At 36.8% G+C, this 17,003-nt stretch overlaps 1 protein-coding gene and 1 long non-coding RNA gene across 2 annotated transcripts; one reads left to right on the forward strand and one right to left on the reverse strand.

The window, feature by feature from the left end:
* Window positions 1-5,840: 5,840 nt before the first annotated feature.
* LOC148155232 (V-set domain-containing T-cell activation inhibitor 1-like) lies at window positions 5,841-10,145 on the reverse strand. The gene is made up of 7 exons (XM_088013132.1): window positions 10,010-10,145; window positions 8,209-8,523; window positions 7,318-7,581; window positions 6,805-7,092; window positions 6,592-6,702; window positions 6,497-6,518; window positions 5,841-6,350 (listed from the first exon to the last, which is right to left on the reverse strand). The coding sequence occupies exons 1-7, from the start codon at window positions 10,089-10,091 to the stop codon at window positions 6,344-6,346; spliced, it is 1,089 nt and encodes a 362-aa protein (XP_087869258.1). The 5' UTR covers window positions 10,092-10,145; the 3' UTR covers window positions 5,841-6,343.
* Window positions 10,146-12,390: 2,245 nt separating this feature from the next.
* LOC148155233 (uncharacterized) lies at window positions 12,391-14,268 on the forward strand. Its single transcript, XR_015765396.1, has 2 exons — window positions 12,391-12,970; window positions 14,041-14,268. It is a non-coding gene; the product is annotated as an uncharacterized LOC148155233 (long non-coding RNA).
* Window positions 14,269-17,003: the final 2,735 nt, after the last annotated feature.

Raw genomic sequence — 17,003 nt, forward strand, 5'->3', positions numbered from 1 at the left:
GAAAAGTCGAGCTCAGCCCACTTCCCCATGCTGGAGATTTTAGTTTAATAATAATAAAGTTATCTTTAAAACTGATTACACAGGTGACATCAAGACCCAACAATAGAGTCAGACGGTAATAAAATTAATCTGGTTGTGTGTGTTGTTATTGTGTCTCGCTTTAATTCTACTTTTTTCTATTTATCATAAAAAATCCTAATCAGACAGAAAGAGAGTTATGAAACAGGAAGAGCATGTTTCCTGGAAAAAGAGGAAGTTTCCAGCCTGCAGTGATTAAAAATAGTTCAGACTGCTCATTTTGAGCATTAAAGGTTTAAGGAATAAAATCTAAACATTTTGAGTAATTGGATAAAACCCAGAGTAAAATACTTGAATTAATAATGATAACTTATTATTAAGCCAATAATTAATATTGGTTTAACCAGTGGTTGATGTTGGTTTGATTATAAGAATATTTACTCTTATACTTATGGAAGTACTTAAAGGTGAAAGAAGTAACTGTAACATGGTGTCAAATAATTAGAATAATGAATTATTCTTGGTTTCTTTTCAGAAATGTATGTAATAACTCACTTCATGATTATAATAAGAGTAACTAACACGTAATGGTTATCAGTGTTGTGGTACTCGAAGTTGGTCTTGGTCTTAAGACCGGTCTTAAGACCAATTTTTGATGGTCTCGGTCTTGTCTCGGACTCGACCGCATTTGGTCTCGGTCTTGTCTCGGTCTCGGGCTCTGAGGACTCGGCATTTTATTTCAAGACCAGTCAAGACCGCAACTGTGAAAATATCACTAAACATACAGCATTCTGTCCACTTTATTTGTTAACATCTTTGTTTTCAGTGGATGCAAAACACACCGATTAAAATCCAAGCAACTACATGTTTCTGTTACTCCCCCCACCCTCCCCACCTTTTACTCTCCCTCTTCCTCCCCTCCCCACCTTTCACTCGTGCGCGGCACTCCAGGACATGCGCAGTGGTTTCCTCTCAGCGGCAGAAAATGTTTGTCTAATCGTCAGTAATATAATAGCGCTGCATAAATAGTAAGAAATCCGATGGCCACAGCTAACTCAGCAGCGCTTCGTTTTCACAGACGGTGGGGACAACGTCTAACTTTTTTCGTCACTTAGAAAAGTAGCTCAAAGAAGGTAAGCTCCGTTAACGTGATGTTATCAAAGCTAGCTGTACAGAGACACATAAGCATTGTGATGAAAAATGTTATCACTCACTGCGCTGAATTATTGTGCGGAGGTGTTGACTGACTTGTCGCATATATGGGACAACGCTATGTCCAAAAGTCTGCAATATAGTGAGGTGACATTCAGAAACAGTCGATTCTTCTCCACGGTTCTTTACTTATTAGATAGGACTGGAGTGTCACTCAGTGAGAGCCGTTGTTCTATCAGATAGCCATACGCTGTCAGGATAGCATAACATGCATTAAGCATTAAGAAATCCGACCGTCAGAGGAGTTGTCAGTTCACCATACGCAGCAAGTTATGATGAACATAAGTCATTAAATTGTTTTCAATGATAACTATATAGATATACATGTGTTGTCATGGTTTCAAAGTGTATTTAAAGCAGGTCTGGCTGCAGCTGGAGTCAGCTACAACACATGCCCGTGTAAAACTCACTTAACCGCTAAGTCAGGATGCCATACAACTGTTAATAACAAAGTGTATGACGATCTACGTCATGATTCTATGTTGTTGATTAAATGAAATCTTATGGTAATGACGTGTCTGACAGATATAGCCGGTGTTCTATCACATAGCCATACGCTGTCAGAATAGCATACATGCAGTGAGTACCATGCCAGCGCATGCGCATTAAGTCCGACCGTCAGTGGAGTTGTCAGTATACGCAACAAGTTATGACGAAAATAAGTAATTAAATTGTTTATAATATGACATAATGTGATAACTAGATGGATATACATGCGTTGTCGTGGTTTCAAAGTGTGTTTAAAGCAGGTCTGGCTGCAGCTGGATGCCATACAACTGTTAATAACTGTTAATAATGATTTACGTCATGATTCTATGTTGCTGATTAAATAAAATCATATGGTAATGACAGCGTATGCATATCTGAGCTAAGCGTACGACTATCTGACAACGTATGCTGATCTGACAGAACACCCGTTCTTTGTTCTTGTAATGCTCTGTATACACTGCATCATTATTTTATTTTATTATGTACGTTAATATTTAAATTAACAAATAACTAAAACACAAGAACGAAAGAGCACGCAGAGCAAGCACATTGCTCTTTGTTTTTGTTCAAAGTGGCAACTGTAATGTCTGCCATGGTGTCAGACTACCTGGCTTCATGTACTGGGATAGAGAGTGAAAACAGTCATGATGAGCGCCTTCTGTTTGGTTACTTCTTGCTTGTTGCTCCTTGGTCAGTGTTCGTAGTTGAGCGTATTTACCATCAGGGCATTGCCTCAATTGCTGTGTTTAATGGTGCAGACAGTGGTGGTTTCTTATATGAGCAATATGGGCAAATGCCCAGGGCGTTATGTTTTTAGGGATGGCACGAGACCATCACACTTTTTAGCACATAAATGGAATATTTAATATTGGTCAAATGTATTAAGTATTTAATATCTAGGTGTTTTATGGTAATATGGATCTTTCAGATTATTTTGAGAAGCAATTTCGATCATATTTTACATTTTATTGTCATGTAGCGCGGGCCGCTGGTCTTGGTCTTGACTCGGTCTCGACTTCCCTCGGTCTTGGTCTTGACTTGGTCTCGGACCCCAAAAGTCTTGGTCTTGTCTCGGTCTCGATACACTCTGGTCTTGGTCTTGTCTTGGTCTCGGGTTAGGTGGTCTTGAACACAACACTGATGGTTATTATAAAATTATAAATGAACGCTAAATCAGAGAAACTAAAAGGTTATAAATGTGATTTTGACATTGAACTTAGTGTTTTCTGTAATTGCTCTGTTCGATCTCAAGGAGGGGGTGTCGTGAAACCTGGCTGGAACTAGTTGAGATCTTTCCAGAACACACAGAAAACAGGTCACAAAAGCCTGGAGCTACTAGTAATCTTGTATTCTGACTTAATGTTGATTGAAAAACATGTAATCTTTGTTTTTAAATGCAAAATGAATTTATTATGTTTTAAAGATGAGTAAAATACATATAATCATTTCTTTAACTACTGTATGAGGTTGAAGAGTAAAGAGTAAAAAGTGTTTGATACTGTGTCACAAATATAGACTGCAGGGGTGAAAGAATTTTAAGCATAGAAGAAAGAGGAAGTGAGATTTTGAGACTATATCTGCACCAGGTGTTTTGAGTTGTTGATCTTTAAAAAAGAAGGTTAAAAGTTGAGTGGAAGAAAGGTTGAGGCTAACTGAAGGCACTTGACGTCAAGGAAAGTACGCACCGGACATGCAGAATATACGGTATAAAAATATATGTAAACGCAGAATCGAGGTTCTTCGTTCCGCAGCGTTCGAGTCGAGCAAACGGAGATGCAGAATCAACGGAGGGCTGCGTGATGATACCCCGGGACGACTGCTCGCTGCACAAGAAAGGGACAAGATCCGTTTACCCACAACCCGGGATTCTGATTCGACTGCGGCCCCACGCTCAACCCAAAGGATTTCAACGATGCTGCAGTGGACATGGGGAATAGACAAAGATCTTATGTGGATAAAGAACTGAGTTCGTTGAGGATTCTCACCAGTTCAACTTTGGATTTATTCCAAAAGGATCCTGCCAAGACAAAGACAGGACTCCATCCATGGACGTTAAAGTTCCTGCTGCCAAGATCGTCTCTGCATCTGGGTTCGAGTAAAACTGCCTCCCCCAAAGCCTCTATTAAGATTAAGATACAGTGTAGGATTAAAAGTAGGAGTAATTTCTAATAATTCTTAAAAGTATTAATTTCTTAATTTTTATTGATAAGCTGTATGTCTTTTCCCTTGCTAAAGCTTGCTAATAAAATACTAAAGCCTAATTTGACGTTGTGGACAGTTAAATTATTTGAGTCAACTAGATTTAATTCTTCTGATTAATGTAAAATCAATGTTAATGGTTCCTAGTAAATTATGGTGGCTTCGTACGTTCTTTAGTTCAGATAAATAATGACCCTGGGACTTATTCCTAGTCTCTAAAATTATCTAAGCCGGTAACAAGTGCACATTAATAAACAGAGAAAGAGCTGCCGTTAACAGACGTGGTTTATGAGCTCGGACACTGGCGGGGCTGCTCCGATGTCTGAATCATGGACTGAAGCGGGTCATAACGTCTGGATGAAGGTAGTCAGAGCTTAGACGAATCTTTCTCGCTCCCAGCTTAAACAAAAGTTCTCTATATTCTTATATGCGGTAATACCCAGGAATTAGAGGCTTTTTGGACCCGTGAGACGGAGAGCTGGTCAGTAGTCAGTCCGCTGAAGGTTAGGAGGAGTTAGGGGCGTGGCTGAATACTGTGGATTAACAGCCTGAAAAATGTTTCATGGTTAACAATGTCTTACAGACAACAAAATGCATTTCTTCAAACTTCAGCTGCAGGAAACAGGGAGATGATCCGTCTGAATCAAACTGTAAATCATCAGAATGCTGAATGTTTTCTGCTGCTCTGCAGCAGCAGTTCAGCCTCTTTGTTGATACATTTGATTGACGGTGAAACTCTGCGACAGCTGACTGTCACACAGACCTGAATGGTAATTGTTTTCTGTTCATTCTTAACATATTGATTAGTAAATAGTTTAGTTTTTGTATTTTTGAAATTATTTTCATTAGCCTGACTCTTTAGTTGACTATTTGCAGTGCACACATTTAGTTAACTTTGTCAGTTCTTTATATTTGTGTTAAATGCAATAAATTAATTTTTTTGTTTTGTTACCAGTTTCCTTTGGAGCTGCTGGAGGCTCACAGAAGAGCTGCAGCTGATCGATGTCCTCATGTGGCTGAAACCTCCTTTTGTTCGCCAGGGAAATTTGGTTTTCTTTTGTTTAATTTGACCGTTTCTTTAATGTTTCTTCTTTTTGTCAGTTAGTTTGGTTCTAAAAGTGTTTATTTAATTTAAAGATTTGGTATTGTGTTGACCAGTATTTGTTAAGTTCTTGTATGTTTAATTACCCTTTGTGTGTCAGCCCTGGTCTGATCTGCCACTATTTAAGTTCCCCTCATGTCTTGTTTGTTAGGTCAGTTTTGTGCTTGAGTTTTTTGTGTTACTAGTTGTAGTTTGTTATGTTGACCTCAGTTTTGGGCCCAATTCATCATTTTTGGACTTTTTTGTAATAAATTAAGAATATTTTTTGGAATCCACTCAGCGTCTCTCTGGCTGGTTTGTGTAGAACCCTCACAAAGACAAAATGCAAAAGTTTTATGGTTTTACTTATTGAGAAAAAAACGCCACACTGTATTTGAAAAAAGGATAATGATTTAGAACTATTAGTGTTCACAGTAAATCATGTTAGTCTGTACATTAAAATCAGAGTGACCCCTCTGTAGTTCATTGCAATAAATAAAACATTATAGACAATGAAAAATAAACTATTTAAATCTACACAATAAAACAAACATCTTCAACATTTATATTAAACACTATATTTTAAAACACAGCATTGCAGCCTGTGATTCAGACACTTTGGTTCTGAATCATAAATGCAGATCAAAGACTTTAATGAAAGCAAAAAGACAAAAAAAGAGTAAAGTGTAGAAATTACATAAAAATCTGTATTTTATGTTACAATTTTGCTCTCCAGTATGTTAAACTTCATTTTTTATCTTTATATTTTAATATTTAATTTTTTTATGAAGCTACATGCTTCATTTTCTTGTCATTTTGCTGTTATGACACATGAACATCCTTCAGGAAAATAAAAGATACTTTTATTCTTTTATCACACCCTGGATGAAACACCAAATACAGATAAAAAACAAAGTTTGATCAAATCAAAAATGCTGATCAGTTCTTCACTTGTCTTCATCTGGTTCCTCCTGGTTCAGTTCCTGTTTGAACATCATGCCTGGTTTGTCGCCTGCAGGCGGAATAAAAACGTCCTGCAGCGTAAATAAGATGATCTGTTTGGATGAAAGTGAAAATCCTGATGTTGCTTCAGTGAAACTTTATTTTCTGCTTCAAACTGATCCTGACATGAAGTTTGGTCTGTCCAAAACACAAAATCTGCATTTTTATTGTGAACAATCAACTGTTGATTCCTCTTTTCCTACTTATTAGAACCAAAGAGCCATGATAATTATTTTGGTAAAAATTATTGTCTTGTTTTGACCAAAACATCACTTATTGAAATCCAGGCAGCAGAGTCGTCATTCAGCTGCAGCTTCATGTGAACTTTCAGGAATCTGAAGTTCAATGTCTGAAATTTAAGATCAAAATATTAAAATTATTCTCTGATTAATACCAGGTTTCCAAAAATTCATCTTGATCCCATTTAACTTAAGATGAGTTTTAACCTGTTAACTGTCCATCATCTGGTCATAAATGTGTAAAATCTTTACTCACTGTGCAGCTTGAGCTCCTCCTGCTGTGGAGATGAAAATAATATTAGTGAGAATCAGATTATTGAAATACAGAAATCAATCAATCAGTTATTTTACCATTTCTACGGCATTTCTTCCATAATATTATTACTGCAATGATGATCAAAACACCACCAACAACAACAACAACTAAATCGATGATGATGCTGACAGGAACGGCTCGACTCTCTGAAATACAGAACAGGAAAGTTTTCTGAATTAATATTTTTAAATTAAAAGTGTTTGTCGTTTCCTAACTGTCATTCAGATGGCCATGACCTTTGACCTCACCTTGGTTTATCCTCACAGAGGTCTTTGTAATAATCGTCTCATCTTGGTTACTGAGTTCGCAGGTGTAGACCCCCTCCTGCTGTGATGTCATTTCCTGTAAGGTGAGGCTTCCTGACCTTGACTCGACCTTCACATGTTTCCTCCAGGCCTCTGAGACTCTGGGGGAGACGCTGGGCTCCGTCTGACTCAGGATGATCTGATCGTTGAACCTCCAGACCAGGCTGGCTGCAGACCAGTTGGAGTCAGAGCAGTGGAGGGTTGTTGTCCTGTAGGGGGCGCTGGTCTCTGCTGCAGGGAAGCAGACAGGTGGAGAATAAAGTTTAGAGAGAGAGAGAGAGAGAGAGAGAGAGAGAGAGAGAGAGAGAGAGAGAGAGAGAGAGAGAGAGAGAGGTTTTAATGCAGCTCATTGCTGCTTGTTCTGATGAAAGGATTCGGTTAAAGTTTTATAAAGTATTCTTCCTCTAAAATTAAACCTAACAAGGAATAATTTTACTAAAGAGATTAACTACTTACATAATCTCCTCAAAGTTGCTCTCCTCTGGTTCCTCCTGGTTCTGATGCTGCAGCTGTAGATCAGATCTGGACCATCTGGACCCGTCAGAGAGCTGCTGATGTTGTAAAGCTGATCTTCAGTTTTCTGGATCCTGGTTGTTTCATTCAGAGTCGTGTTGGATGGAGGCTCAGTGGACCAGGTGAGTTCAGGTGGAGGGTAGATCCCCTCTGAGCTGCAGGTGATCCTGTTTCCATCCTGATGGATCCTGATGTCAGAGACTGGAGCTGCAGGAGAAACATTTGGTTCAACCTCATCAGCATTTTTCTCTGCATCTCAATGGATGAAGATACTGTCAGTAAATAATGCTGCTGCACTGCCAAAACACAAAATCAAAAGTATTTTTGGTTTGATTTCTAGTACAAATATCTCAGGACAAAACTAACTTACAAGAAAAGTTTCAGCCAGAAATAGGAGCTGATTTTAAGGCAATAACTTTTTAATATTTAGTTCAATTCAACTGGCAGGATTTTTAACTCATAAGATGTTTTTACATGGTAGAAGTGAAATAATCTGCCTGTGAAACGAGGACTATAAAAATCTATATAAAGTTTTTATTGACTCCTATCTTACTGGAAAGTTATGTTTCAGTCAGTTTTGTTTTATTTCAGCTCTTCTAACACAAACACTTGGTAAAATGTTTTTTTTCAGTGTTTAACATAAGTTGATGGATCTCCATGTTAGCTTCAGCATTTCAGCTTATAAAGAGATTCATCTCAGTAAATCTGAAACTGATCAAAAGGTTTATTTATAGTCATTCAGGTCAAATAGGAAAATAACATTTAGATTAATTAGAAACAGAAACAGATTAATGAAAACATTTAATTCTGCTGGTTACATTCAGTTTGACCCACCATCAACTTTCAGGTCGATAAATAACTCCTTGAATCCAGTGGTGGAGCTCTTGAGACACTGATATCTGCCTTCATCCTGCAGCTTCACTCCAGTTAGTTTCAGTGAGAGGTTATTTCTGGGAATCTGGTCCTTGAACAGTGAGGTTCTGGTTCTAAAGCGCTGGTTCTGGTTTCCCAGTTGGTCTTGGTTATGGTAGAAGGAATGAACATTTAGCTCTCCTTTTGTATAAAACCAGTGGATGATAAATTCATCTCCATTATATAAACTACAGGGGAGGGTGCAGCTCTGCATGAAGAGACAGGACACCTCTGGATCTGTAAGACATGAAGAACAGAATCAGAAGGAAAATCTGATTTATTCAGTTTGACTGAAGGGAACCAGATCATGAATAAAATCTGCTGTTGGTGCTAAATGTGAGTTTAGTCACCCTAAATCTCTAAAAACAAAGATTTTTTGTAAAAATAACAACTAAATAAATAGAATATCTCTGCATGAACAAACGATGTTTCCATTTAAATAAGTAAGAATGCACACTAGGGGTTGCACCAATTAGTCGACTAGTCGATTCTTTCCTCTGCAATGACTTTTTTCTGGACCAGTCGACTAATCGCAATCATGTGACAAAACAGATTTTTCCAAGGAAATGAAAGAAGATGGACTAGGTGAGTTTGTCAGAAAGCTCAAATTGTATAAATAATTTAAAAAAGAGAAACTGTAAATTACAGCATAGGCTACCGCAATAGGGGCGTTGCACGGCGCGGTGTTTAGCACGGCGCCCCGCATACAGAGACTTTAGATCGCGGTAATCAGGAGTCCGACTCCCGTCCTCCATTCGCTGGGCCATGGTCTCTCTCTCTGCTCCCTCTGACTCCTTACAGTCAGATTGCTGTCAAATAAACTAGTGCCGAAAAAATCCTTAGAAAGAAGAAGAAGAAAAAAAAAAGCTACCGGAGTAATGTGCGAAAATGCGTCAGGCTTTTTTTTTAGCCCTCAACTACCCCAACTGATCAGCGTCACCCTGCATATTGAAGCTTTTAGCCTGGCAGCTTTACGCTCTTATAAAGATATGGTTTGACTACATCTGGAAACCAAGTCCAAGCTTCATCCTGAGGATCTGGTAGAGGCGATCTCGGCCGCCGTCTGCATGTCGGTTCAGAGAGCCGCTGCTGAGTCAGCAGAGATCATGCTGCGCATCGGGCGGAAAAGCAGCAGGTGGTTTCGTTGAATTCAATTGTAACCAAACGGGATCCGTTCATAATAAGTTTAGTTTGTGATGTTCCAAAAGCACCATTTAGGCCAGTGTGATAATTTGACTCCTATATACGAGTAGCTATCCAGAGATCATCAGCATCAGCCGGTGTTTGGAAAAAAAAAAAAAAAAAAAGTCAGACCCGACTTTGTGCAAGAACTTTTCTCCGCTGCTCACTTTTGCTCTTTTAATTCTGCATACTAGACTTAGTGAAAGCGGGAGAAGGGCAGAGGGATGAAGGAGTTAATATTTTCCGTGAAAATAGCTGATAAAGCCTCCAAATGGTTGTGAAGCATTTTGCGATTACGTCACCATGACATCACCGCGACTAGTCGACATCGATTCGACTATTATCATGATGTATTCGACCTTAAAAAATATGTAGTCGTTCAACCACTAATGCAAACATGAAGGGAAGGTCCAGATAGACTCTCTTCCCCACGTGGCTCCGTGCAGGAAGTTATCCGACACCACGATGTCTGGAAAACATGTTAATCCTTCACTGAGGATCATAATCGTCTAAAACTGGAAGTAGATCTGAAAACACTCACCTGATGAGGAGAAAGACAAGAAAAGAAACTTTGTGATCACAAGAATCACAAAGATTTTCACTCCATAATGTTCCTGATGCATTTTATGTGCTGGAAGAACCAAGGAGTGCCTCTTCCTCCTCTTCCTGAAGTTCCTTCTTCCTCATTCAGCATGTTGGGACATGAATGGAATGAAAACAAACCAGAATTTAAACCACAGAAAGCAGAACCGCCTCCTGAAAGGCCTTAATGTTATTAACCCTCTGTAAGGTTCACACTTTCACTTTTTCACAAGGTGAACTAAGTGGCTTTAATGGCTTTACTTACCTAGAAAAAGAAAATACTCTATTACTATTACAATAGTTGGTTTTGCTCATAAAATCTGAATACAATACATTTATAGCTATAAACATTTTCACCATTTTAGTTCAGACAAGAACTAAACATCCTATAACCAAATGCTCAGTGTTTGACTAAACGGTGATCTGAATTCATCCTTAAGACTTCATTTAATGTGAAACATTTCTTCTATCTTTAATAATTAATGAATAATTGTCTTATAATTCTTAACATCTGGCAAAATGTTAATTTCTTAACTGAGTGAATGTTGAGTTGATGGAGTAAATGCGTCTCTTTCACCGCTGCTGCTTGTTGTGAATCTCAAAGTCTCAGAAATGGTTCAGTAACAGATTGATGCCTCTCAGCTTTTCTACTGATTTTGATCATAATGTGCTGCTAATAATAATCTATTTAAATTATTTACTGTATATACAGGTTTGATAATAATCAGGATTGACTTGTGAAATTGAGCTCAGCTTTCCAAGAATGTAGTTTAATGAGTTGATTCACAGTTATCTGTAAAAATGAGAGGATCAAATATGCAACATAAGCAGAAAAAAAGAGACATTTTTCTATAATAATTGATTCAATAAAGACTCAAACTCTATTTCAGACAGGAATGTGATCACAGATCTCAGTAATTAAAGAACTAAATTGATCATAAAACCAAATCCTGGATCCATCAGTGATCTAGGATGACTCAGCAGTTTCTCCTCCTTTTGGCATCTCAGTAATAAAAATATTTAAAGAGAAACATGTTAGTTTATGGAAACGTTATTGTCACTAAAGGAAACCTAAAGATAATAATTACAGTTAACTTATTGAAAATATTCAGGTTATGCCTGAAAAATGTTTCATGGTTAACAACAAAATGCATTTCTTCAAACTTCAGCTGCAGGAAACAGGGAGATGATCCGTCTGAATCAAACTGTAAATCATCAGAATGCTGAATGTTTTCTGCTGCTCTGCAGCAGCAGTTCAGCCTCTTTGTTGATACATTTGATTGACGGTGAAACTCTGCGACAGCTGACTGTCACACAGACCTGAATGGTAATTGTTTTCTGTTCATTCTTAACATATTGATTAGTAAATAGTTTAGTTTTTGTATTTTTGAAATTATTTTCATTAGCCTGACTCTTTAGTTGACTATTTGCAGTGCACACATTTAGTTAACTTTGTCAGTTCTTTATATTTGTGTTAAATGCAATAAATTAATGTCTTTGTTTTGTTACCAGTTTCCTTTGGAGCTGCTGGAGGCTCACAGAAGAGCTGCAGCTGATTGACTCCTCATATGTATGGAGAGCCATTTCAGCCAAAATTAAATAAATAAATAAATGGGTTAAATAAATAAAAAATGAGTAAAATAAATCAAAAAAATGAAGAAAATGAGTGAAATAAATAAAAAATTTGTTAAATAATTTAGCTTTTTCATTAAACCAATTTTTAATTTATTTTTCATATTATCAATTTCCCAATTTCTCTTTTTCATTTATCTATTTGTCATTTATCCCTTTATCCATTTTTCATTAATACATTTTTTAATTTAACCATTTTTCAATTTCCTTTTTCCATTATCCCGATTTTCTATTTCCCAGTTTCATTAATCAATTTCTCATATATCCCTTTTTTTATTTACCCATTTTCTTTTATCTATTTTTCATTTACCCATTTTTCATTAATCTCTATCTATTTACCCATTTTTCATTAATCTATTTTTTAATTTAACCATTTTTCAATTTCCTTTTTCCATTATCCCGATTTTCTATTTCCCAGTTTCATTAATCAATTTCTCATATATCCCTTTTTTTATTTACCCATTTTCTTTTACCTATTTTTCATTTACCCATTTTTCATTAATCTCTTTATCTATTTACCCATTTTTCATTAATCTATTTTTTAATTTAACCATTTTTCAATTTCCTTTTTCCATTAACCCGATTTGCTATTTCCCACTTTCATTAATCAATTTCTCATATATCCCTTTTTTTATTTACCCATTTTCTTTTATCTATTTTTCATTTAACATTTGTTTGAAAAAAAATGTATTTTCCCATTTTCCAATTCCCCTTATTCATTTAGTATTTCCTTATTTTCTTATTTATCACATTCTATTTCCCCGCAAAACTTAGGAAAAAATAAATGCAAATGAGGAGAGGCACGTCATCAGGCTACACCTTCCCCAATTGGTTGGTTAGCGTCACCTGTACTTTGCTTCAAGAAAGATGGCGACCTACTACCGGGTTATCAATAAGCTGAAGCTCATTAACTTCATTAGAAAATAGTGTTATTACTCCTGACTTTATTTTTGTGTGGCCGCTCAGACAGAACGTGTTTCAGCTGGCGGCTCTCATGGACTCAGAGCTTCACCGTCGGGGGTTTTTATAGTTTGGACGAAGCGGTCGCTGAAGTTGGCTTACGATTGAAGGTTGGGGACGCCTTCGTAGCTACCAGCTGTGGTCCAACTTTAAGGAGCAGACTTTACTGTACATCGTAAGTGAAGTACAATATCCAGAGGCAGCTCTATGGAGCATCGAGCTGAGAGAGTGAGAGTGCCAAGCCTTGGAGATCTGGATCGGAGGCCATCTTTCAGACATGCACCGCTGCTGTCCGTCCAGGATCCTCCGGTTGCCCAGACGTTGCACGGTAAGCTAACGCTGATGGTTGTTGTCCAACTACAGTCATATTTAATCAATAGGTGCTCAATTACGATCGCGGAAGGTTTTGAGTTGATCTCGGCACTAGGTGACAAACTGAACGCCGCCAGGATGTTGAGACCAGCACGTCCAATACATCTTATTAAGGATAAAATCAACAAAACGTGTTCAAATTAGTGGCCCAACAAAATTAATAATCTCAGTAGTTATTGTTTAAAAGGTGTTGCGCCTTTCTGTGCATTTCGGTACCATTACAAAAGTAAAAAGGGACTCAAAGACCCTGATGAGCAGAGCAGAAGTTTAAATGGGCTAATCAGCCACCGCTGTGTTCATGAGAGGAGAGGCTTTTTAAGGAGAAATAAATATGAAGCCTGAAAACCTAAAATCTTAACGGACTGAATCCGTTGTGTTTTTAGCTGATCTCTGCTGGGTTTGTGGGGCGCAGGCGGTTGCCACGGCAACAGGTTGATTAAACAGTAAAAAGGCAGGAGAGGTTTAGAGTCATTGCTGTTATTTTACTTTTGTTTATCTTTGCTGGGATGCATCACAGCCGCTGTAGTTTATGAACGTTCAATAAACGACAAACTTGGACTAACTACCTCGTTCCTTTGTGACTGTTTCATTAAGTAACAAACAAATGGCTTATACCACAATAATTATGTGAAATTATTTTTTTTTAAGTTTTGTGCGCTCTGGCATCTTGCTTTGAGTCTGAGAGGCTTTTCGATGCGTTGAAACTCTCCAAAATAACCTTTTTCAACTTTTAAAGCTCCACTGTTGAAAATGAGAAGCTGACATTCACAAATGACATTGAAATAAATTCTAGTTCCACTTCTGGTTGTTGCGATTTCTCTGTATCCTGTTGGAGGAAAAATATACCAACTTCACAAGATGTGGCTTTAACCTAACTCCTGTCAGTCTGAAGTTTCTCATATTGAGTTCATCAAACCAAAGTTCAGATCTACCATAACTGACTGACACAGGTGATCACCACCAGGTCAAAAGTACAGCTTGTTGGCGTAGCACATTCATGAATGTTTCCATCATGTATGTTTTCAGATGCTAAGCTGTCACAGCAGACCATCCTGCAGGCCTCTGGTCTCAGTGTTTCCAGTGATCTCACAGCTTCAGGATGACCAGAGACCTTCACCTTTCTGGAGCAGGAACACCCAGCCACATGCACTGGTGACACATTCATTTTAAAAAATGTGGCTGTTCTTATAGCATTGATATGCAAGAACCGTCTGTATTTTACAGTTTTGAATAAACAAAATGTTTCTTATGAAATCTGTGTTCCTTCTAATCTGTGTAGTTCTAATGTAATCAAATCTCATGTTTTCACATCCCAGAGACAATAAAATGGATCGTTTGTTTGTGGCTTAAAACAAACAAAGTAATCTTAATACAACAAAGCTACAAAAATAGAACACAGATTGAAAGTTTTGGACCCGTTTTATTTTTTGGTTTCATTACACTGAAGATTCTTCAACATGAAGCTAAACAGTGAGTGGAGTACCTTGTATGTACTAGAAATGAACAAACATGACATATTGGGTTATTAATAGTAACCATAACAGTTATTTTACACAGCTTGGTTTATTAAATAATGATTGTGTTCACTTACGGATGCCTTCAACTGGTAATCTGCAATCTGAAGTGTCAGTGAAATAGTTTAACCAGTCAGTCCTCAGGTCGGTCTGCCCTGCATGTTTCAGGTGTTTCCTTCTGTCACACCTGGCCTCAATAAATATCTGATTAATGGACGAGCTAATGCTATCGTTTGTATCAGTTGCTCTGGAACAAACACTTTAAAATGTAAAATATTAATGTCCTGTATAACAGAGTGATATAAACAAATGTTTTCTTCTCATTGTGTCATTTTCACTCTGTCTGAAGTTCATCACATTTCTGGATGTTCTGAGTTTCAGTTACATTGAAGTTTGCAGGTTTTTAATCAGGGCCACAACGCCCTGTGTGTGTTGGGTTTAAGAAAAGAGGCTGCTCTGTTTGAGCACCAGCATTCATTTTTCCTCTGATGTTTGGGTGAACTCTTCTCTGTGGAGGTCGGCCATCTCTCTGGTTCTTCCTGAAGGAGATCCATCAGGAGTTCTGGTGCTGCTCACAGTGCAGACGGTCAGCCGTGGTCCCTCAGACAGAATCTCCACTGTCATTCTGTTCCTTCACCCTTGAATAAACATAATATGTTCTGGTTGTTAATCCTGATTGGTTTGTTATTTGAAACAGTGTTTAATATCAAAATAAGATTAATTTATTTCCTTAACAGTTCCTTCTCCTGTTCCCTCAGAAGGGCAGAGTTTAGGAGTGACTAATTACATTTACTCAAATATAGTTGAGAAACTTTTTGAAACTCAAATGAACTTTTAGGAATACTTTTACTATGCTGAACTTTTTACTTTTACTCAAGTCATTTTATTATGAAGCATCACTATTGAAAAAAATAATTTCATTTTGTCTAAAATTTCCACTGAACTTTATATTTTGGGCCCTCTGTGTAATTTTGTTTTAGATATGAAATCATAGATAACTTGATCAGTTACTCAGTACTGATACACTTTTTACCAAATGCTTCTTTACTCTTGTGTAATTTCTTATTCAGCTACTTTTTACTCTGAGTAAAAACATGTTGAAGTGCTGCTGTTATTCCTGGAGTACAAATTGTGGCCCTCTGCCCACCCCTAAGGAACAGTAACCAAATGTTGAGGCACATGTTGACCAAAGAGGGAAACTAAAGTGGGCAAGTTATACATCCACAAAGAACTACTTGAATTAATAGTCATATTTACTTTATATACATGTATGCATGTGGCCCACACTTGGCACACTTCAGGAATGAACCGAGAGGCAAAGATTGTAGCACAAGTTCAACTTTTATCCATTCTGAACCTTTACTAAAGGTCAGATTACCTGTATTCAGGTTGTCTGTTTACAAAAGTAAAATAACAGCAATGACTCTAAACCTCTCCTGCCTTTTTACTGTATAAACAACCTGTTGCCGTGGCAACCGCCTGCGTCCCACAAACCCAGCAGAGATTAGCTAAAAACACAACGGATTCAGTCCGTATATATGAGAAATTGATTAATGAAAGTGGGAAATAGAAAATCGGGTTAATGGAAAAAGGAAATTGAAAAATGGTTAAATTAAAAAGTAGATTAATGAAAAATGGGTAAATAGATAAAGAGATTAATGAAAAATGGGTAAATGAAAAATAGATAAAAGAAAATGGGTAAATAAAAAAAGGGATATATGAGAAATTGATTAATGAAACTGGGAAATAGAAAATCGGGAAAATGGAAAAAGAAAATTGAAAAATTGTTAAATTAAAAAATAGATTAATGAAAAATGGGTAAATGGATAAAGGGATAAATGACAAATAGATGAATGAAAAAGAGAAATTGGGAAATTGATAATCTGAAAAATAAATAAATTAAAAATTGGTTTAATGAAAAATCTAAATTATTTATTTAACAAATTTTTTATTTATTTCACTCATTTTCTTAATTTTTTTAATTTATTTTACTCATTTTTTATTTATTTCACCCATTTATTTATTTATTTAATTTTGGCTGGTCAGTTTTGTGCTTGAGTTTTTTGTGTTACTAGTTGTAGTTTGTTATGTTGACCTCAGTTTTGGGCCCAATTCATCATTTTTGGACTTTTTTGTAATAAATTAAGAATATTTTTTGGAATCCACTCAGCGTCTCTCTGGCTGGTTTGTGTAGAACCCTCACAAAGACAAAATGCAAAAGTTTTATGGTTTTACTTATGGAGGAAAAAACGCCACACTGTATTTGAAAAAAGGATAATGATTTAGAACTATTAGTGTTCACAGTAAATCATGTTAGTCTGTACATTAAAATCAGAGTGACCCCTCTGTAGTTCATTGCAATGAATAAAACATTATAGATAATGAAAAATAAACTTTATTTAAATCTACACAACAAAACAAACATCTTCAACATTTATATTAAACACTATATTTTAAAACACAGCATTGCAGCCT

This window comes from Poecilia mexicana, unplaced genomic scaffold (genome assembly GCF_051168715.1).
Source record: "Poecilia mexicana isolate PSO_F unplaced genomic scaffold, ASM5116871v1 scaffold_15, whole genome shotgun sequence".
NCBI classification, from domain to species: domain Eukaryota; kingdom Metazoa; phylum Chordata; class Actinopteri; order Cyprinodontiformes; family Poeciliidae; genus Poecilia; species Poecilia mexicana.